The sequence below is a fragment of the Anolis carolinensis genome, chromosome X, assembly GCF_035594765.1.
Source record: "Anolis carolinensis isolate JA03-04 chromosome X, rAnoCar3.1.pri, whole genome shotgun sequence".
Lineage (NCBI taxonomy): Eukaryota > Metazoa > Chordata > Lepidosauria > Squamata > Dactyloidae > Anolis > Anolis carolinensis.
The window spans coordinates 192,501-215,000 of record NC_085847.1 but is presented as its reverse complement, the minus strand read 5'-3'; the positions used below and the strand labels follow the sequence as shown (position 1 = coordinate 215,000).

The 22,500-nt window shown below is 39.2% G+C and overlaps 1 protein-coding gene across 2 annotated transcripts in view; it reads right to left on the bottom strand.

The window, feature by feature from the left end:
• The window catches only part of coro1c (coronin 1C), a 47,330-nt gene that overhangs the window by 8,356 nt on the left and 16,474 nt on the right, over positions 1-22,500 (bottom strand). For both annotated transcript variants that reach the window (XM_062958402.1, XM_062958403.1), the window contains exons 2-8: positions 18,358-18,557; positions 11,005-11,127; positions 9,038-9,167; positions 8,729-8,910; positions 4,734-4,853; positions 4,543-4,647; positions 1,335-1,480 (exon numbers count right to left, since the gene is read on the bottom strand). In XM_062958402.1, coding sequence (XP_062814472.1) covers positions 1,335-1,480; positions 4,543-4,647; positions 4,734-4,853; positions 8,729-8,910; positions 9,038-9,167; positions 11,005-11,127; positions 18,358-18,552 — 1,001 coding nt within the window. In that variant the 5' untranslated portion in view covers positions 18,553-18,557. The remainder of the gene's footprint in view (positions 1-1,334; positions 1,481-4,542; positions 4,648-4,733; positions 4,854-8,728; positions 8,911-9,037; positions 9,168-11,004; positions 11,128-18,357; positions 18,558-22,500) is intronic.

The following is a 22,500-nucleotide window of genomic DNA, read 5'->3' as shown; positions in this document are numbered from 1 at the left end:
TTATCCCTCAAGTACCACCTCCCAGCAGCAAAGAACTGGTGGGATCACAAACCTGCAAAAGTATTGGAAAATGAACATGCAAAGATACTGTGGGACTTCCGAATCCAGACTGAGAAAGTTCTGGAACACAACACACCAGACATCACAGTTGTGGAAAAGAACAAGGTTTGGATCATTGATGTTGCCATCCCAGGTGACAGTCGCATAGATGAAAAACAACAGGAAAAACTCAGCCGCTCTCAGGACCTCAAGATTGAACTTCAAAGACTCTGGCAGAAACCAGTGCAGGTGGTCCCGGTGGTGATGGGCACACTGGGTGCCGTGCCAAAAGATCTCAGCTGGCATTTGGAAACAATAGACATTGACAAAATTACGATCTGCCAACTGCAAAAGGCCACCCTACTGGGATCTGCACGCATCATCCGAAAATACATCACACAGTCCTAGACACTTGGGAAGTGTTCGACTTGTGGTTTTGTGAAACGAAATCCAGCATATCTATCTTGTTTGCTGTGTCATAATAAAATAATAATAATAAGTGTTCGACTTGTGGTTTTGCGAAACGAAATCCAGCATATCTATCTTGTTTGCTGTGTCATAATAAAATAATAATAATAAGTGTTCGACTTGTGGTTTTGTGAAACGAAATCCAGCATATCTATCTTGTTTGCTGTGTCATAATAAAATAATAATAATAAGTGTTCGACTTGTGGTTTTGTGAAACGAAATCCAGCATATCTATCTTGTTTGCTGTGTCATAATAAAATAATAATAATAAGTGTTCGACTTGTGGTTTTGCGAAACGAAATCCAGCATATCTATCTTGTTTGCTGTGTCATAATAAAATAATAATAATAAGTGTTCGACTTGTGGTTTTGTGAAACGAAATCCAGCATATCTATCTTGTTTGCTGTGTCATAATAAAATAATAATAATAAGTGTTCGACTTGTGGTTTTGTGAAACGAAATCCAGCATATCTATCTTGTTTGCTGTGTCATAATAAAATAATAATAATAAGTGTTCGACTTGTGGTTTTGCGAAACGAAATCCAGCATATCTATCTTGTTTGCTGTGCCATACAACGTCGTTGTGTTGATAATAATAATAATAATGATTATGATAATAATAATAATTCCACCTGGCCTGGGTGGTAATAATAATAATAATAATAATAATAATAATAATAATAATAATAATAATAATATAATTCCACCTCACCAATGATGGATCAGGACCAAACATGCCAACTTGGGGTGATGGACCTTGGCATCAGAGAGTTATAGTTCACCCGTATTCAGAGAGCACTGAACCGGCCTATGGGTGCTTCAGTTACCTGGCGATCTCGCACTTGTTGACGTCCAGGCCCCTCTTGGGCATGAAGCCCATCCCTCGCTGGGGCTCTTTGCTGCTGTAGGTGTTGAGGTAGTGCACGTAGGGAGACTCGCCCGTGATCTCAAAGTAGCGGATGCTGCTGTCACCCTGCAGAAAGAAAGTGGCATCAGCACCTTGGGATCACATGCAACCCAACCCGTCAATATCCTCCCCAAACACTACGGCCCACCACCCATGGAATGCTTTCGTTCATCCATTTTTCGCAAATATTTTGCATCAGTTTCTTTGCAAATATTTTGCACCCCTTTTGGGTAATTTTTTTTTTTTTGCATCCATTTTTGGGCAAATATTTTGCATCCATTTTTTGCAAATATTTTTGCACCCACGTTTTGCAAATATTTCTGCACCCATCTTTCTGCAAATATTTTGCATCCGTCTTTTTGCAAATATTTCTGCACCCATCTTTCTGCAAATATTTTGCATCCGTCTTTTTGCAAATATTTCTGCACCCATCTTTCTGCAAATATTTTTGCACCCACATTTTGCAAATATTTCTGCACCCATCTTTCTGCAAATATTTTGCATCCATCTTTTTGCAAATATTTCTGCACCCATCTTTCTGCAAATATTTTGCATCGTTTTTTGCCAATATTTTGTATCCTTTTTTTGCAAATACTTTGCATCCATGTTCAGAAAATATTTTGCATCCCTTTTTGGTAATATTTTTGTATCCATTTTTTGCAAATATTTTTGCACCCACGTTTTGCAAATATTTCTGCACCCATCTTTCTGCAAATATTTTGCATCCGTCTTTTTGCAAATATTTCTGCACCCATCTTTCTGCAAATATTTCTGCACCCATCTTTCTGCAAATATTTCTGCACCCATCTTTCTGCAAATATTTTGCATCCATCTTTTTGCAAATATTTCTGCACCCATCTTTCTGCAAATATTTTGCATCCATCTTTTTGGAAATATTTCTGCACCCATCTTTCTGCAAATATTTTGCATCCGTCTTTTTGCAAATATTTCTGCACCCATCTTTCTGCAAATATTTTGCATCCGTCTTTTTGCAAATATTTCTGCACCCATCTTTCTGCAAATATTTTGCATCCGTCTTTTTGCAAATATTTCTGCACCCATCTTTCTGCAAATATTTTTGCACCCACATTTTGCAAATATTTCTGCACCCATCTTTCTGCAAATATTTTGCATCCATCTTTTTGCAAATATTTCTGCACCCATCTTTCTGCAAATATTTTGCATCGTTTTTTGCCAATATTTTGTATCCTTTTTTTGCAAATACTTTGCATCCATGTTCAGAAAATATTTTGCATCCCTTTTTGGTAATATTTTTGTATCCATTTTTTGCTAATATTTGGCATCCATTTTTGCAAATATTTTGAATCATTTTTTTGCTAATAGTTTGCACCCATGTATTGCAAATATATTGCACCCATTTTTGCAAATATTTTGCATCCTTTTTTGCAAATACTTTGCATCCATGTTTGGAAAATATTTCACATCCCTTTTTGCTAATATTTTGAATCAAGTTTTTGCTAATATTTTGCACCCACGTATTGCAAATATATTGCGCCCATTTGTGCAAATATTTTGCATCTATTTTTGCTAATATTTTGAATCAGTTTTTCACTAATAGTTTGCATCCACATATTGCAAATATATTGCACCCATTTTGCCAATATATTGCACCCATTTTTGCAATTATTTTTTTTCGTGTCAGGAGCAACCGGAGTTGCTTCTGGAGTGAGAAAATTGGCCGTCTGCAAGGACGTTGCCCAGGGGACGCCCGGATGTTTTGATGTTTTTACCATCCTTGTGGGAGGCTTCTCTCATGTCCCCATATGGAGCTGGAGCTGATAGAGGGAGCTCATCCACACTCTCCCCAGGTGGGATTCGAACCTGGCAGCTTTCAGGTCAGCAACCTAACCTTCAAGTCACTTAGTCCACTACGCCATCTGGGGGCTCCATTTTTGCAAATATTTTGCATCCATTTTTGCAAATATTTTGAATCAATTTTTTGCTAATATTTTGCACCCACGTATTGCAAATATATTGCACCCATTTTTGCAAATATTTTGCATCAATTTTTCACTAATATTTTGCACCCATGTATTGCAAATATATTGCACCCATTTTTGCAAATATTTTGCATCCATTTTTGCAAATATTTTGCATTTATTTTTGCCAATATTTTGAATCAACTTTTTGCTAATACTTTGCACCCATGTACTGCAAATATTTTGCATCAATTTTTCACTAATATTTTGCACCCATGTATTGCAAATATATTGCACCCATTTTTGCAAATATTTTGCATCCATTTTTGCAAATATTTTGCATTTATTTTTGCCAATATTTTGAATCAACTTTTTGCTAATACTTTGCACCCATGTACTGCAAATATTTTGCATCAATTTTTCACTAATATTTTGCACCCATGTATTGCAAATATATTGCACCCATTTTTGCAAATATTTTGCATCCATTTTTGCAAATATTTTGCATTTATTTTTGCCAATATTTTGAATCAACTTTTTGCTAATACTTTGCACCCATGTACTGCAAATATTTTGCATCCATTTTTCACTAATATTTTGCACCCATGTATTGCAAATATATTGCACCCATTTTTGCAAATATTTTGCATCCATTTTTGCAAATATTTTGCATTTATTTTTGCCAATATTTTGAATCAATTTTTGCTAATATTTTGCACCCATGTACTGCAAATATTTTGCATCAATTTTTCACTAATATTTTGCACCCATGTATTGCAAATATATTGCACCCATTTTTGCAAATATTTTGCATCCATTTTTGCAAATATTTTGCATTTATTTTTGCCAATATTTTGAATCAATTTTTGCTAATATTTTGCACCCATGTACTGCAAATATTTTGCATCAATTTTTCACTAATATTTTGCACCCATGTATTGCAAATATATTGCACCCATTTTTGCAAATATTTTGCATCCATTTTTGCAAATATTTTGCATTTATTTTTGCCAATATTTTGAATCAATTTTTGCTAATATTTTGCATCCACGTATTGCAAATATATTGCATCCATTTGTACAAATATTTTGCATTCATTTTTGCTAAATTTTTTTTTTTGTATCCATGTTTTGCAAATATTTGGCATCCCTTTTTGGTCGCACGGGATTCCAACCAGTCGCCACTCACTTTTCCGCACAAGTAAATGATGTTGGTGTCCGGGTCGTAGAAAGGCAGCAAGACGCCGTTGCTGGTGTCCATCTCGTGGAGGGCGATGGGCTCGTCCATGCTTTTCTGGAGGGGGAAAAGATTCTATTACAACATTCTATTACAAAAGGGAGGCTGAAGAACGACGATAAGGGCCCAGAGGAGCCACTCACCGGGTTCCAGAGGGCCAGCTGCCTTTCGCTCATGCGGCTGAAGCCCGTGGTGAAGACGTTCCCGTCCGCGAGGAAGATGGCACGCATGGGCCGCGCTCCCTCGTGCGCCTTGTCTTTCTCCTGAGGAGAGAGGAAAGACCTGCTCAAAGGAGGCCACGGCCTTGGAGAAGATTCCCGGCGGAGACATAAGCCAGAAAATAGTAAACATTTGCAGATATATAGCTTTGCCTCTGCACATATCATATTGATGAAGGTGTATTCGGAAAATATAATACTTGTATTGGAAACTAGATATGGAATGTAATCATGTTAAGAAATAGAAATAGGAAAATGTAATCACAAGCAGAATTGTATGCCTATAGCCCAAAAATACACTCTGCTCAGCAAATAATTGTCTACTCATAGCAAAGACCAAAGTTCACCCTAAGTGCCAGGGACATATGTTAAGTGTCAACAAGAATAGATAAGCTAATGGACAAAAGACAAATTAAGGCTTTTTGGGATGTCAAGATAAGACCTGGCGCCATGGGGGGAGTGCTAATGGCTCTCTGACAGCTAAGATAAGGGGGAACTCCTTAATTAATGAGAACCCCTTAGAGCAGGGGTCCTCAAACTTTTTAAGCTGAGGGCCGGTCCACAATACTTCAGAATGTTGAGGGGCCGGATTATCATTTGGAAAAAAAAAAAATTCCGATGCACACTGCACATATCTTATTTGTAGTGCAAAAACAACAACAACAAGAACAATGAAAGAACAATACATTATTTAAAAATAAAAACAATTTTAACCAACATACATTTATCAGGATTTCAATGGGAAGTGTGGTCCTGCTTCTGGCCAATGAGATAGTCAAGTTAATTAGGGTTGTTGTTGTTGTTGTTGTTGTGTGCCTTCAAGTCATTTCAGACTTTGGGCGAGCCTAAGTCTAAAATTTATTTATTTATTATTTATTTATTTACTGCATTTATTTACTACATTTGTATCATACCCTTCTCACCCCAAAGGGGACTCAGAGTGGCTTACAAATTATATGTACATACAATATATTATATTATTAGCATAGCACAATATTAGCATTATATATTACTATATTGAACTATACCACTATACTGTAATATTATTAGTAATATTATATGTAATATAGAATATATAGTTAATATTATTATATGGTATTATTATTAGTGTTATATTGTATTACATTATAATGTTATCAATATTATATGTATATACAATATATTATATTATAAAACTGAGGGCGGGGGCCAGGTAAATGACCTCGGAGGGCCGCATCCGGCCCCCGGGCCTTAGTTTGGGGACCCCTGCCTTAGAGCTTAGATAGGAAATTCCAGAGATAACGCCTAATAGAGGGTCAGAGGTCTTGAAGTAGTCTATATTGTAGGAAAATGCAAAGACAGCTTTTTAGTTAAGTGCTGAGTAAGACTTTTTTTGACACTAAGTGGTGATGGATAATACCTATGTGACGTAGGTAGAGGTAGGCCAAATAGTATATAAGGATCTGTGTTTCTTTGTCTTGTACCCTTTTTTCCTGGAGACAGGAGGGTCTATATTGCTTATTCTCTCTGGCCACTGAGAATAAGCGTCATTTTTTTCTACAGCCACCGGAACTCTCTTTGTCTCATTTCCTCAAACCTTTGTCTGCCATTTCAATATTAGCCTTTTATATAGACAACTAGCTGTGCCCACATTGCTGTGGCAAAGTGTAGTGGTATGGGAAATAAATTATTGAGGAATTGGTGATAGTTAGTATATGTTATTTCCTATAGCTTGTGAATATACAATATTTCTGGTTGTTCCTTTTTTTTTCTCTGTTGGAGGCAAGCATGAATGTTGCAATTAGCCAGAATGATTGGCATGTAATAGCCTTTCAGTTTCAAAGCCTGGCTGCTTCCTCCCTGGGGCGAATCTTTTGTTGGGAGGTGTTAGCTGGCCCGGATTGTTTCCTGTATGGAACTCTCCCGTTTTCAGTGTTGTTCTTTTATTACCGTTTTGATTTTAGAGTTTTTTTTAATACTTGGAACCAAATTGTGTTCATTTTCATGGTTCACACTAACACAATCTATATATATAAAAGGGTAATGAAATTTCGGCCTAGGAAAAATCAACAAAACTACACATCCCAGAAACACTAAACTTGGCAGCACAACCCTTTTGTTTTTTCTCTCAGAAGCTTAAGGTGTTAGGAATGGTGAGAGTTGAAGTCGAAAACAGCTGGAGGGAAGGCTCAAGGGTGGGTGAAGAGTACCTGGTCGCCTGTTGTAGCTGTTGTGATTGTGTTTTTAGTGTAATTGTGTTGTATCATACTTGAGGCGGGGATGATTGAGTGTGTTGGCAATTTTTGAGTTTGGGGGGTTTGGGGTTTTGTTGTTTTGTGAGTCGCTGTGATGCCAAAAGCCTTTTATATATAGAGATTTACAAGCTTTGGGGCATGCATTTACCCAAGGAAGAAATGCAAGCAAAGCCCTCCTAAAAACAACTTTGGCCTCTTTTCTCCTCCCCTTTCCCACCTCTTTTATTTATCCCTTTTCAAACTCTAAAGGTAGCCAGAAAAGGCTTTTTAAAACTTCCCTTCCTCTCCCAAAAAGCCCATCCCATTGTTGTTTCCTTAGGAATAAAAAGAAATACACACCTTCTGTTGCTCTTCTTTCCCTCCTTCCCTCCCTATTGACTCATGTCCCTGACACTGTATGAAATGTAAATCAAGTGTTTTCTGCTGTTGTGTAAGAGTGTGTGTTTCAGAAATGAAACAGTTAACAGCAGGCTAGTTTTGATTGACAGCCTGTTGTGATTGCTATGACCTATCAGGCATGGTTTCCTGCTTTGGAGGTCGGAACTTCTTTCAGACTGAGGAATGTGCTTTCTTATCTCTGTGAGTGTTGAGCTGGTGCTTGCGGAGCGAAGAGGCTAAAGAAGAATGCCAGCTCAGAGCGATGGCTTTTGCTGTGCTTTGTAAATATGTTTGTAGATATCGAATAAATGTTTGGACTTCAGACAACAGATGTGTTTGAGTCTGACATTGAAGAGAGGAATTGGTGTGGCAGACGATTGCTTTGGATTATGGTTGTATGTATATGAAATGTAAATCAAGTGTTTTCTGATGTTGTGCAAGAGTGTGTGTTTCAGCAATGAAACAGTTAACAGCAGGCCAGTTTTGATTGACAGCCTGTTGTGATTGCTATGACCTATCAGGCATGGTTTCCTGCTTTGGAGGTCAGAACTTCCTGCGGACTGAGGAATGTGTTTTCTTATCTCTGTGAGTGTTGAGCTGGTGCTTGCCGAGGCGAGAGGCTAAAGAAGAATGCCAGCTCAGAGCGATGGCTTTTGCTGTGCTTTGTAAATATGTTTGTAGATATTGAATAAATGTTTGGACTTCAGACAACAGATGTGTTTGAGTCTGACATTGAAGAGAGGAATTGGTGTGGCAGACGATTGCTTTGGATTATGGTTGTATGTATATGAAATGTAAATCAAGTGTTTTCTGATGTTGTGCAAGAGTGTGTGTTTCAGCAATGAAACAGTTAACAGCAGGCCAGTTTTGATTGACAGCCTGTTGTGATTGCTATGACCTATCAGGCATGGTTTCCTGCTTTGGAGGTCAGAACTTCCTGCGGACTGAGGAATGTGTTTTCTTATCTCTGTGAGTGTTGAGCTGGTGCTTGCCGAGGCGAGAGGCTAAAGAAGAATGCCAGCTCAGAGCGATGGCTTTTGCTGTGCTTTGTAAATATGTTTGTAGATATTGAATAAATGTTTGGACTTCAGACAACAGATGTGTTTGAGTCTGACATTGAAGAGAGGAATTGGTGTGGCAGACGACTGCAACCAATTCATCAGGGTGCTGGAGCAGATGATTGATGGAGTTTGGAGAAACCCACACGGCATGCACCCTGACCTCCACGCTGACAATTCTCTCCATACAGCCCGAAAAACTCACAGCAAGCCAGTGATTCCAGCCATGAAAGCCTTGGACGATACTCACGGCCACAATCTCTTGCTTCCGGGGGTCGATCACGCGGACCTTCTTGTCTTTGGAGGACGTGCAGATGAGGCTCCCGTTGCGGTTCCAGCTGACGCTGTAGATCATCTCCTGGTGCATGTCCTCCAGGCTGATGAGGGGCTCGCCCGTGCCCACGTTCCAGATGAGGATGACGTTGTCGCAACCTGGAGGCAGTGACAACGGAGGAGGATGAAGAGCAGGCACTGGGCCCCGTTGCCCACCCTCAATCTGTGTCCCCGCGAGAACCCAAAATCCCACGGGTTGGTGGCTCCCAACGGATACACAACCTACCAGCACTGAGCAGCACGTTGCGCGCCGTGGGGTGCCAGGCCACGATGCCCACCCTCTTCGAGTGGCCTTCTAAGACCACCACCGGCTCCGTCAGGGAGAGCGCCAGCCCGTTTTCGGGGATCTGCCAGACCTGCAACGGAGAAAGAAACCATTTCCCACTGCAAGCCTTTGCAATCCCTATGTACCTATATATCTGTATCTATCTATATACATTTATATATATATATATATATATATATATATCTCTGCAAATCCTATATACATATAGGTATCTAGAGATCCCCATGTACCTATACAGTAGAGTCTCACTTATCCAACATAAGCGGGCCGGCAGAACGTTGGATAAGCGAATATGTTGGATAATAAGGAGGGATTAAGGATAAGCCTATTAAACATCAAATTAAGTTATAATTTTACAAATTAAGCACCAAAACATCATGTTAGACAACACATTTGGCAGAAAAAGTAGTTCAATCCACAGTAATGCTATGTAGTAATTACTGTATTTATGAATTTAGCACCAAAATATCACGATATATTGAAAGCATTGACTACAAAAATGCGTTGGATAATCCAGAACGTTGGATAAGTGAGTGTTGGATAAGTGAGACTCTACTGTATATCTGTATTTATCTCTCTCTCTCTCTTTCTCTCTCTCTCTCTATATATATATAAATAGGTCTCTGCAAATCCTATATACATATAGATATCTAGAGATCCCCATGTACCTATATATCTGTATCTATATGGATACATTATTTTTATATATGAATTTTCCCCTCACATGTTTGTATGCCTCTGCAAACCCTATATAAATATACAGTAGAGTCTCACTTATCCAACATAAATGGGCTGGCAGAATGTTGGATAAGCGAATATGTTCGATAATAAGGAGGCATTAAGGAAAAGCCTATTAAACATCAAATTAGGTTATAATTTTACAAATGAAGCACCAAGACATCATGTTAGACAACAAATTTGGCAGAAAAAGTAGTTCAATACGCAGTAATGCTATGTAGTAATTACTGTATTTATGAATTTAGCACCAAAATATCACGATATATTGAAAACATTGACTACAAAAATGCCTTGAATAATCCAGAACGTTGGATAAGCGAGTGTTGGATAAGTGAGACTCTACTGTATATGGATATGGATATATAGGGCTTGCAAATATTACAGGGGAGAAATGCATACACACATGTATAGACATGTCTAGATAGATATAAATATAGATATATAGGGCTTGCAAATATTACAGGGGGAAAAGGAAGCACAAATATATATATATATATAGACATGTCGATAGATCAATATGAATATATATATAGGGCTTGCAAATATTACAGAGGGGAAATGCACACAAATACTTATATGGACATATAGATAATTATGAATATAGATATATAGGGCTTTCAAATATTGCAGGGGGGAAATACACACAAATATATACAGACATATAGATAGATATGAATATAGATATATAGGGCTTTCAAATATTGCAGGGGGGAAATGCACACACAAATATATATAGACATATAGATAGATATGAATATAGATATATAGGGCTTACAAATATTACAGGGAGAAATGCACTCACGAATATATATAGCCATATAGATATAAACATAGATATATAGGGCTTGCAAATATTATAGGGGAAATGCACACACAAATATATATAATGTCTAGATAGATATGAGTATAGATTTATAGGGCTTGTAAATATCGCAGGGGGAAATGCACACACAAATATATATAGACATATAGATATGAATATAGATATATAGGGCTTGCAAATATTACAGGGGAAATGCACACACAAATATATATAGACATGTCTAGATAGATATGAGTATAGATGTATAGGGCTTGCAAATATCGCTGGGGGAAATGCACATACAAATATATATAGACATGAATGAAAGCAAAGGACAAGAGTAAAGGGACCAAAGGCCTCGAATTACCATGACAGTACAGTCTTCTGAGCCGCTGGCGATGACGTGGTCGTTGTGCGGGCACCAGTCGATGTCCAGCACGGGCCCCGTGTGGCCACACACCGTGGGGTAGGCCTTGTCAATGCGGCCGGTCTGCAGAGGGGAAGAAGACAACATTGTCATCGGGGTCCACAATATGATTCCCGGGTTCTTAGTAGGAGTCTTAACCCCACACAAGCGAGAGAAAGTAGCGTGGCAGAGGAGTTAGAAGCAGCAACAGCAGACAAGGAATCGAGTGAGGAGCTGAGTGATAAGGAGGGTTCTCATGGGAACCCACCACCTCCAGTCACGGAGATCAACAGAAGTCTTTGCTTACAAATCAGAGCCGAAAATAGTCAGTATTCTGCCTAAAATTACATATACTGTAATACATAGTGCCTCCCATTACACATACTGCAATATATAGTGCCTCCCATTATGTATAGTGTAATATATAGTGCCTCCCATTAATTATAGCATAAAATATAGTGTCTCCCATTACATATAGTGCAATATATAGTGCCTCAGTTACGTATAGTGTAATATTCTGCCTCCAATTACATATAGCCTAATATATAGTGCCTCCCATTACATATGGTATCGGATAAGCGTCTCCCATTACATATGGTATCATATAGTGCCTTCCATTACATATGGTGAAGTATATAATGCCTCCCATTGCATACAGCTCCTCCCATTACATAGAGTGCAATATATAGTCCCTCCAATTATGTATAGTGTAATATTCTGCCTCCAATTATGTATAGTGTAATATATAGTGCCTCCCACTACATATAGTGTAACATAGTGCCTCGCATTACGTACAGTGTAAAATATAGTGCCTTCCATTGCATATGGTATCATATAGTGCCTTCTGTTACATATAGAGTAATACAGAGTGCCTCCATTACGTATAGTGTCATATATAGTGCCTCCCATTACATATAGTGCAATCTATAGTGTCTCGCAGAATGTATAGTGTAAAATATAGTGCCTCCCATTACATATAGGGCAATCTATAGTGCCTTGCAGAATGTATAGTGTAAAATATAGTGCCTCCCATTACATATAGGGCAATCTATAGTGCCTCGCAGAATGTATAGTGTAAAATATAGTGCCTCCCATTACATATAGGGCAATCTATAGTGCCTTGCAGAATGTATAGTGTAAAATATAGTGCCTCCCATTACATATAGTACAATCTATAGTGCCTTGCAGAATGTATAGTGTCATATATAGTGCCTCCCATTACATATAGTGCAATCTATAGTGCCTTGCAGAATGTATAGTGTAAAATATAGTGCCTCCCATTACATATAGTGCAATCTATAGTGCCTTGCAGAATGTATAGTGTAAAATATAGTGCCTCCCATTACATATAGTACAATCTATAGTGCCTTGCAGAATGTATAGTGTCATATATAGTGCCTCCCATTACATATAGTGCAATCTATAGTGCCTTGCAGAATGTATAGTGTAAAATATAGTGCCTCCCATTACATATAGTGCAATCTATAGTGCCTTGCAGAATGTATAGTGTAAAATATAGTGCCTCCCATTACATATAATGCAATCTATAGTGCCTCACGGAATGTATAGTGTAAAATATAGTGCCTCCCATTACATATAATGCAATCTATAGTGCCTCACGGAATGTATAGTGTAAAATATAGTGCCTCCCATTACATATAATGCAATCTATAGTGCCTCGCGGAATGTATAGTTTAAAATATAGTTCCTTCTGTAACATATGGTGTAACATATAATGCCTCCATGACGTATAGAGTCATATATAGTGCCTCCCATGACACAGGATGAGGACTCAGCGCTTGCTTCCGAACACAGAAGGCCTTTCAAACCACAATGGAAACGTGTGGGAGAACACCAACGGGACGGGAAGAAAAGCCTCTCACAATCGGAAGGCAACAAGTTGGCACCGGTTAACACAATGGATGGGGAAATTTTCCTTCCACGTCCCAAACAGACCCGATGAATCACGTTCAAGACAAATACCAAGCGGCTAAGAATAGATTTGGCACCTCCGAGCCCTCCATGCGGTTGTCAGCAGAACAATGAAGGATGACAAATGGCTTGCGAAGGAAAGGAAGAGCGCCACAAAGAGCCACGTTGAGTCTCCTTTCCGCCGGAGTGGTACCTATTGATGTACTCACATTTGCATGTTTTCATGAAAGGTTGGCAGAACCTGGAGCGTTCCTTTCCTTACCTATGCTCTTATGAAGTCATCTAGATGGCTTTTGGAGGTCACTTTTCTTACCTATGGTCCTATGAGACAGTCTAGATGGCCTTTGAGGGTCCCTTTCCTTACCTATGGTCTTATGAACCCATCTAGATGGTCTTTGAGGGTCTCTTTGCTTAGCTACGGCCGTATGAAACCATCTAGATGGCCTTTGAGGGTCCCTTTCCTTACTTATGGTCTTATGAACCCATCTAGATGGTCTTTGAAGGTCTCTTTGCTTACCTATGGCCTTATGAGACCATCTAGACGGTCTTTGAGGGTCTCTTTGCTTATCTATGGTCTTATGAGATCCTCTAGATGATCTCTGAACGTCTCTTTGCTTAGGTATGGCCTTATGAGACCATCTAGATGGCCTTTGAGGGTCCCTTTCCTTATCTATGGTCTTATGAGACCATCTAGATGGTCTTTGAGGGTCCCTTTCCTTATCTATGGTCTTATGAGATCCTCTAGATGATCTTTGAAGGTCTCTTTGCTTAGCTACGGCCTTATGAGATCACCTAGATGGCCTTTGAGGGTCGCTTTCCTTACCTATGGTCTTCTGATGGCCTTATGAGATCATCTAGATGGCCTTTGAGGGTCCCTTTCCTTATCTATGGTCTTATGAGATCCTCTAGATGATCTTTGAAGGTCTCTTTGCTTAGCTACGGCCTTATGAGATCACCTAGATGGCCTTTGAGGGTCGCTTTCCTTACCTATGGTCTTCTGATGGCCTTATGAGATCATCTAGATGGCCTTTGAGGGTCCCTTTCCTTATCTATGGTCTTATGAGATCCTCTAGATGATCTTTGAAGGTCTCTTTGCTTAGCTACGGCCTTATGAGATCACCTAGATGGCCTTTGAGGGTCACTTTCCTTACCTATGGTCTTCTGATGGCCTTATGAGATCATCTAGATGGCCTTTGAGGGTCCCTTTTCTTGCCTATGGTTTTATGAGACCATTTAGATGGTCTCTGAAGGTCTCTCTGCTTAGCTACAGCCTTATGAGACCATCTATATGGCTTTTGGAGGTCCTTTCCTTACCTATGGTCTTATGAGATCATCTAGATCAGGGGTCCCCAAACTAAGGCCTGGGGGCCGGATGCGGCCCTCCAAGGTCATTTACCTGGCCCCTGCCCTCAGTTTTATAATATAATATAATATTTTATTTCAGTTTTAATAATATAATATATTGTATATACATATAATATTGATAATAATCTTATGTTATACAATATAATACTAATAGTAATACCATATAATAATATTAATTACATGTTATATATTACATATTATATAATAGTATAGTGGTATAGTTCAATATAGTAATATATAAGGCTAATATTGTGTTATGCTAATAATATAATATATTGTATGTACATACAGCTGCTCTGAGTCCCGTTCGGGGTGAGAAGGGTGGGATATAAATGTAGTAAATAAATGCAGTAAATAAATAATTAATTTTAGACTTAGGCTCGGCCAAAGTCTGACATGACTTGAAGACACACAACAACAACAACAACAATCCTAATTAACTTGACTATCTCATTGGCCAGAAGCAGGCCCACACTTTCCACTGAAATCCTAATAGGTTTATGTTGGTTAAAATTGTTTTCATTTTTAAATATTGTATTGTTCTTTCGTTGTTGTTGCACTACAAATAAGACATGTGCAGTATGCATAGGAATTTGTTTGTATTTTTTTTCAAATGATAATTCGGCCCCTCAACAGTCTGAAGGATTGTGGACCGGCCCTCGGCTTAAAAAGTTTGGGGACCCCTGATCTAGATTGCCTTTGAAAGTCTCTTTCCTTACCTATGGTCTTATGAGATCATCTAGATGGCTTTTGGAGGTCACTTTCCTTATCTATGGTCCTATGAAACCATCTAGATGTCCTTTGAAGGTCTCTTTCCTTATCTACGGCCTTATGAAACCATCTAGATGGTCTTTGGAGGTCACCTTCCTTACCTATGGTCTTATGAAACCATCTAGATCGCTTTTGGAGGTCTCTTTGTTTATCTATGGTCTTATGAGACCGTCTAGATGGTCTTTGGAGGTCACCTTCCTTACCTATGGTCTTATGAAACCATCTAGATCGCTTTTGGAGGTCTCTTTGTTTATCTATGGTCTTATGAGACCATCTAGATGGTCTTTGGAGGTCCCTTTCCTGACCTATGGTCTTATGAGCTCCTCTAAAGGGTTAAGCCTCCTTCCCGGCTTGACTCCAAGCCCAAGGGAAACCTCTCCCCCATTTCCAAAGCTCAACGTGGCCAATCCAAGCCCGGCGTGGAAATTATTCCGGCCGGGCTCCCAACCCAAAGCGCTGGAATGGCCATATATGGTCAGGAAAAACCACGATCTGGGCCACAGATCGGCAGATCATCGGGGAAAATCCTGCTGCAGCCGCTCCGAGGAGAGAATCAGAGAAAGACTGGGTTGGATGAGACCCCATGGGCCATCCAGTCCAACCCCAACAACAACAACAATAATAGTAATAATAATAATAATAGCAGAAATCCCAGAGGCCAACCTCCTTCTTCCATGCAGGAAAAACACACTCAAAACAGCCTCAACAGATGGCCACCCAGCCATAGTAATGATAATAATAATAATAATAATAATAATAATAATAATAATAATAATAATAATAATAATAATAATAATGCCCTGGCAGAATATGTAAAACAAAGTGAAGAACCTGCTTTGATTGAAGTCAAAAATCAGAAACTCCTCAAAGCACAGCAGACAAAAAACCAGTACAAGAAAACCGCACTACAAACTAGAGCTGAGAGCTGGCACAACAAAACATGGCATGGAAAGTTCCTTGACAAAATGGAAGGAAAAGCTGATAAGGAGAAGACCTGGCTCTGGCTCACGAATGGGACCCTGAAGAAGAAAGGAGACAGAAGGCCTGATCCTTGCAGCCCAGGAGCAAGACATCAGGACAAAGGCAATCAAGGCCAAGATCGAAAAATCAGCTGATGACCCAAAGTGCAGACTGTGCAAGGAAACCGATGAAACCATTGATCCTATCCTCAGCTGCTGTAAGAAAATTGCACAGACAGACTACAAACAGAGGCACAACTCTGTGGCCCAAATGATTCATTGGAACCTATGCCTCAAGTATCAGCTCCCTGCAGTTAAGAACTGGTGGGATCACAAACCTGCAAAGGTTGTGGAAAATGAACACGCAAAGATACTGTGGGACTTCCGAATCCAGACTGACAAAGTTCTGGAACACAACACACCAGACATCACAGTTGTGGAAAAGAACAAGGTTTGGATCATTGATGTTGCCATCCCAGGTGACAGTCGCATAGATGAAAAACAACAGGAAAAACTCAGCCACTATCAGGACCTCAAGATGGAACTTCAAAGACTCTGGCAGAAACCAGTACAGGTGGTCCCGGTGGTGATGGGCACACTGGGTGCTGTGCCAAAAGATCTCAGCCGGCATTTGGAAACAATAGACATTGACAAAATCACCATCTGCCAACTGCAAAAGGCCACCCTACTGGGATCTGCACACATCATCCGAAAATACATCACACAGTCCCAGACACTTGGGAAGTGTTCGACTTGTGGTTTTGCGAAACGAAATCCAGCATATCTATCTTGTTTGCTGTGTCATACAACGTCATTGTGCTGATAATAATAATAATAATAATAATAATAATAATAATAATAATAATAATAATAATAGAGTCACTTATCCAACATAAACAGGCCGGCAGAATGTTGGATAAGCGAATATGTTGGATAATAAGGAGAGATTAAGGAGAAGCCTATTAAACATCAAATTAGGTTATGATTTTACAAATTAAGCACCAAAACATCATGTTAGACAACAAATTTGGCAGAAAAAGTCGTTGTATATGCAGTAATGCTACGTAATAATTACTGTATTTATGAATTTAGCACTGAAATATCACGATGTATTGAAAACATTGACTACAAAAATGCCTTGGATAATCTAGAACGTTGGATAAGTGAGACTCTACTGTAATAGCAGAAATCCCAGAGGCCATCCAGTCCAAGCCCAATAATAATAATAATAATAATAATAATAATCCAGCATATATATCTCCTTTGCTGTGTCATACTATGTCTTTGTGATGATGATGATGATGATGATAATAATAATAATAATAATAATAATAATAATAATAGCAGAAATCCCAGAGGTCATCCAGTCCAACCCCCTTCTTCCATGCAGGAAAAGCACAATCAAAGCACCCCGACAGATGGCCACCCACCCTTAATAATAATAATAATAATAATAATAATAATAATAATCAGAGAAATTGCAGAGACCATCCAGTCCAACCTCCTCCTACCATGCAGGAAAAGCACACTCAAAGCACCCCCGACAGATGGCCACCCAGCCACAATAATAATAATAATAATAATAATAATAATAATAATAATTGGAGAAATCCTAAAGGCCATCTAGTCCAACCTCCTTCCTCCATGCCGGAAAAGCACAATCAAAGAACCCCGACAGATGGCCACCCAGCCATAACAATAACATATAATAATAATAGTAATAATAATAATAATAATAATAATAATAATAATAATAATAATAATAGGAGAAATCCTAGAGGCCATCCAGTCCAACCTCCTCCTTCCATGCAGTAAAAGCACAATCAAAGCACCCCGACAGATGGCCACCCAGTCATAACAATAACAATAATATATAATAATAATAATAGGAGAAATCCTAGAGGCCATCCAGTCCAACCTCCTCCTACCATGCAGGAAAAGCACAATCAAAGCACCCCCAACAGATGGCCACGCACCAATAATAATAATAATAATAATAATAATAATAATAATAATAATAATAATAATAATCAGAGGGAATCGTGGTCTCCAGGCCTTTGGTGCCCGCTGACCTTTTCAATGGGGAAGTTCAGTCAAAAGAGAAGAGTGTTTACTCCCATTCGAGGAAGCCTGAACATCTGCGAGGAAGTGGAGAGCGAGGGAGGGATGACTCAGAGAAGAAAACGTGGGGCTGCCGATAAGAGAAAGGACAGAGAAGGGCGCTTTGAAAGCTTTGAAAGAGAGGCTGGCTGGCCATCTATCGGGGCTGCTTTGTACCAGGGATTACCTTGTGTAAGGGCAGGACCAGGAAGGCCCCACCGCCGCTGGCCTCCACGATGATGGCCACGAACTTGGGGTTGACGGCGCAGAAGGCGCTGTCCCATGTGACACGGGAGACACGGATGTCGTCGTAGCACTGGTCATTCTTCACCGCCTGGCCAAAGACGTGCCGGAATTTGCTCTGCCGCACCACCCGCCGCATGGTTTCTGCAAGAAACGGAACGTGGGAAACTCAGGCAACGAGCACCAAAGACTTTGTACCGGTGTCCCCGCCCACACTCCCATGACATTGCGGGTTATGGCGAGCGCCGCGAACATCCACAACGTCCTCCACTGTACAACACTCAAGTGATAATTTCATACGGAGACAATTTCATCCAAGATTTACTGCTTTTCCTCCACCACAGACACCCCAGTGGTTTCTGCAAGAAACAGAACATGGGAAACTCAGGCAACGGGCACCAAAGACTTTATGTCAGTGTTCCCGCCCACACTCCCGTGACATTGCGGGTTATGGCGAGCGCCGCGAACATCGACAACGTCCTCCACTGTACACCACCCAAGTGATAATTTCATACGGAGACAATTTCATCCAAGATTTACTGTTTTTCCTCCACCACAGACACCCCAGTGGTTTCTGCAAGAAACAGAACATGGGAAACTCAGGCAACGGGCACCAAAGACTTTGTACCGGTGTCCCCGCCCACACTCCCATGACATTGCAGGTTATGGCGAGCGCCGCAAACATCTACAACGTCCTCCACTGTACAACACCCAAGTGATAATTTCATACGGAGACAATTTCATCCAAGATTTACTGTTTTTCCTCCACCACGGACATCCCAGTGTTTCTGACTCTCTCCATTGCTGTTAAATTTGCATAGCTCCGCCCACTGCCTCTCCCATAACCCTTTCCTACTCTTGTCTATGCACTTTCATATGCACTTCATATGACTGGTCAAACAAATAAATTACCGTATCTACTCGAGTATAAGCCGACTCGAATATAAGCCGAAGCACCTAATTTTACCACAAAAAAACTGGGAAAACATTGACTCCAGTATAAGCCGAGAGTGGTAAATTTCAGAAATAAAAACAGATACCAATAAAATTACATGAATTGAGGCATCAGCAGGTTAAATGTTTTTGAATATTTACATCATTCCACATACACACACACACACACACACACACACCTCTATGCAGATACCCTCACTGATTGACTCTATGGTAATCAAGTTAGCTAATTGCAACATTTACACTTGCTTTAATCAGACCAGCTTTCTTTCTGCCTCCCTGGACATTCCACAGATATAGATAGACATTCCACTTGCCTCACTTCCAGCAGACCCCTGTAGATGCTTGCCACAGATGCAGGCGAAATGTCAGGAGAGACTGCTACTAGAACAAGGCCATTAGAGCCCGAAAAAACTCACAGCAACCCAAAGATTCTGGCCATGAAAGCCTTCGACAACACAGTGAAGAGAAAACCGGAAAGAGGGAGGCTTGGCATGTCTGCGGTATTGACATCTGTCCCCGGGGAAGAGGAGCCAGCTCTCCGTTGGCGTCGGGATGAGCACAACAGCTGTCGGATGTACGACAGGGACGTTTGCTGTGCCGTGGCCTCGCCAAGAGGTCAAAACCACGATTCAGAGGCAAATATATGACTATTATTACTATTTTATTATTATATTATCATTCATATATATATATATATATATATATATATATATATATATATACGTTTTTGCCATGGAGTAAACAACAAAACCACTGGACCAAATCACACCAAATTTGGCCACAAAAGACATAGTCATCCCATCTATGTCTTTCCATCAAAAAACCCTATAACATTAGGTCCATATTACCGAAAAAACCCCAAAACCAAAAATTACAAACCGCGCATGCGCAGAGCCGCCTCCAAGAAACTTGGTGATGTTAGCCAGGTGGGGATGGCTTCAATTGCCACCACACGCCAGCAGCAAATTATTATTATTACAGTAGAGTCTCACTTATCCAACATAAACGGGCCAGCAGGACGTTGGATAAGCGAATATGTTGGATAATAAGGAGGAATTAAGGAAAAGCCTATTACACATCAAATTAGGTTATGATTTTACAAATTAAGCATCAAAACATCATGTTATACAACAAATTCGACAGAAAAAGTAGTTCATTACATATTAATGCTATGTAGTAATTACTGTATTTATGAATTTAGCATCAAAGTATCACAATGCATTGAAAACATTGACTACAAAAATGCGTTGGATAATCCAGAACATTGGATAAGTGAGACTCTACTGTACAGTAATTACTACATAGCATTACTGCGTATGGAACTACTTTTTCTGTCCAATTTGTTGTATAACATGATGTTTGGGTGCTTCCTTTGTAAAATCATAACCTACTTTGATGTTTAATAGGTCTTTCCTTAATCCCTCCTTATTATCCAACAAATTCGCTTATCCAACGTTCTGCTGGCCCGTTTATGTTGGATAAGCGAGACCCTACTGTATGTTATATTGTCTGCTTAAAACTGGATTATATGAGGCCCGTTCTACACAACTGTATAAAATCCACACTGAACTGGATTATATGGCAGTGTGGACGCAAGATAATCCAGTTCAAAGCAGATACTGTGGATTATTCTGCCTTGGCATTCTGGGTTATATAAGTGTGTGGAAGGGCCTTGAGTCTACACTGCCATATAATCCAGTTCAAATAAAATAATCTGTATTTTATAGGCAGTGTGGAAGAGGCCTGAGTGAAGACGCCCTGTCAAATTAGAATTATGATATACTATAATAATTTAATAATAATAATACACAATAATACTAAAATACAATTCTATTATAATATGTTAATCTATCTATATATATAAAAGAGTGATGGCATCATGGCGACCCACAAAACAACAAAACTACAGGCCCCCCAACCTCGAAATTTGACAACACAACCCATCGTCCACGCCTCTAGGTTGATACAACAAAAAGAAAAGAAAAATAAAGTCCTAATTAGAGGGAGAGCAATAATTGTTTTTATCCAATTGCTGCCACTTAGAAGGCTAAGCTCCACCCACTTGGTCTCCTAGCAACCCACTCAGCCCAGTGTTAATAAAAGAATAAAAAATAAAATAAATACAAATAATACAATAAAAATAATTAAAAACACTAAAAAATTAATACAATAAAATACTATAACAAAATAACTAAAAATAATACAACAAAATAATAAAATATTATAAATAAAAAAGATAAGTTACAATAAAATTAATTTAAAAAATACAAATAACGTCAAATAAAAATTCCACAACAACTTTTAACCAATACCACCATCACTTTGCCACAGCAACGCGTGGCTGGGCACAGCTAGTATGTTATATCTATATATATAAAAGAGTGATGGCATCACGGCAGTGGACAAAACAACAAAAGTAAACACCCCACAACCTCGAAAATTGACAACACAACCCCTCATCCATGCCTCTAGGTTGATACAACAAAAAGAAAAGAAAAATAAAGTCCTAATTTGAGAGAGAGGAATAATTGCTTTTATCCAATTGCTGCCAGTTAGAAGGCTAAGCTCCTCTCACTTGGTCTCCTAGCAACCCACTCAGCCCAGGGGACCCTTTACCTTAACTACCACCAATTCCTCAATACTTTATTTCCCATACCACCATACTTCGCCACAGCAACGTGTGGCCGGGCACAGCTAGTAGTAAAATAATAATGTAAGAAAATATACTATTATTTGATGTTTGAAAAAGAACTCCCTAGTCACCATTTAATTTATACTTAAACTAGGGGGTTCTTTTTCATACACCCTGTATAATATAATACTATATTATAACACTAGAAAAATAATAAAAAATATATAATAATATAATAGAATTATAATGATATACCACGAAGCATGTGCCCTTAATTGGATAAAAGATTGGATCAAATTAGAAAAGATAAAAATTTTAAATTTGGAAGGTCATGAATTGCGGAGAGGGTGGCATGGCTACCTATGGTATAATAAATTCAAAATAGAAAAACAATTTGGCAATCATTTTATTAGATCGGCACTAATCAAAATTTGGGATAAATATAAAAGACGATTCCACACTAGAACCCCCCTATGGCTTTCCCCTCTAGAAGCCAAT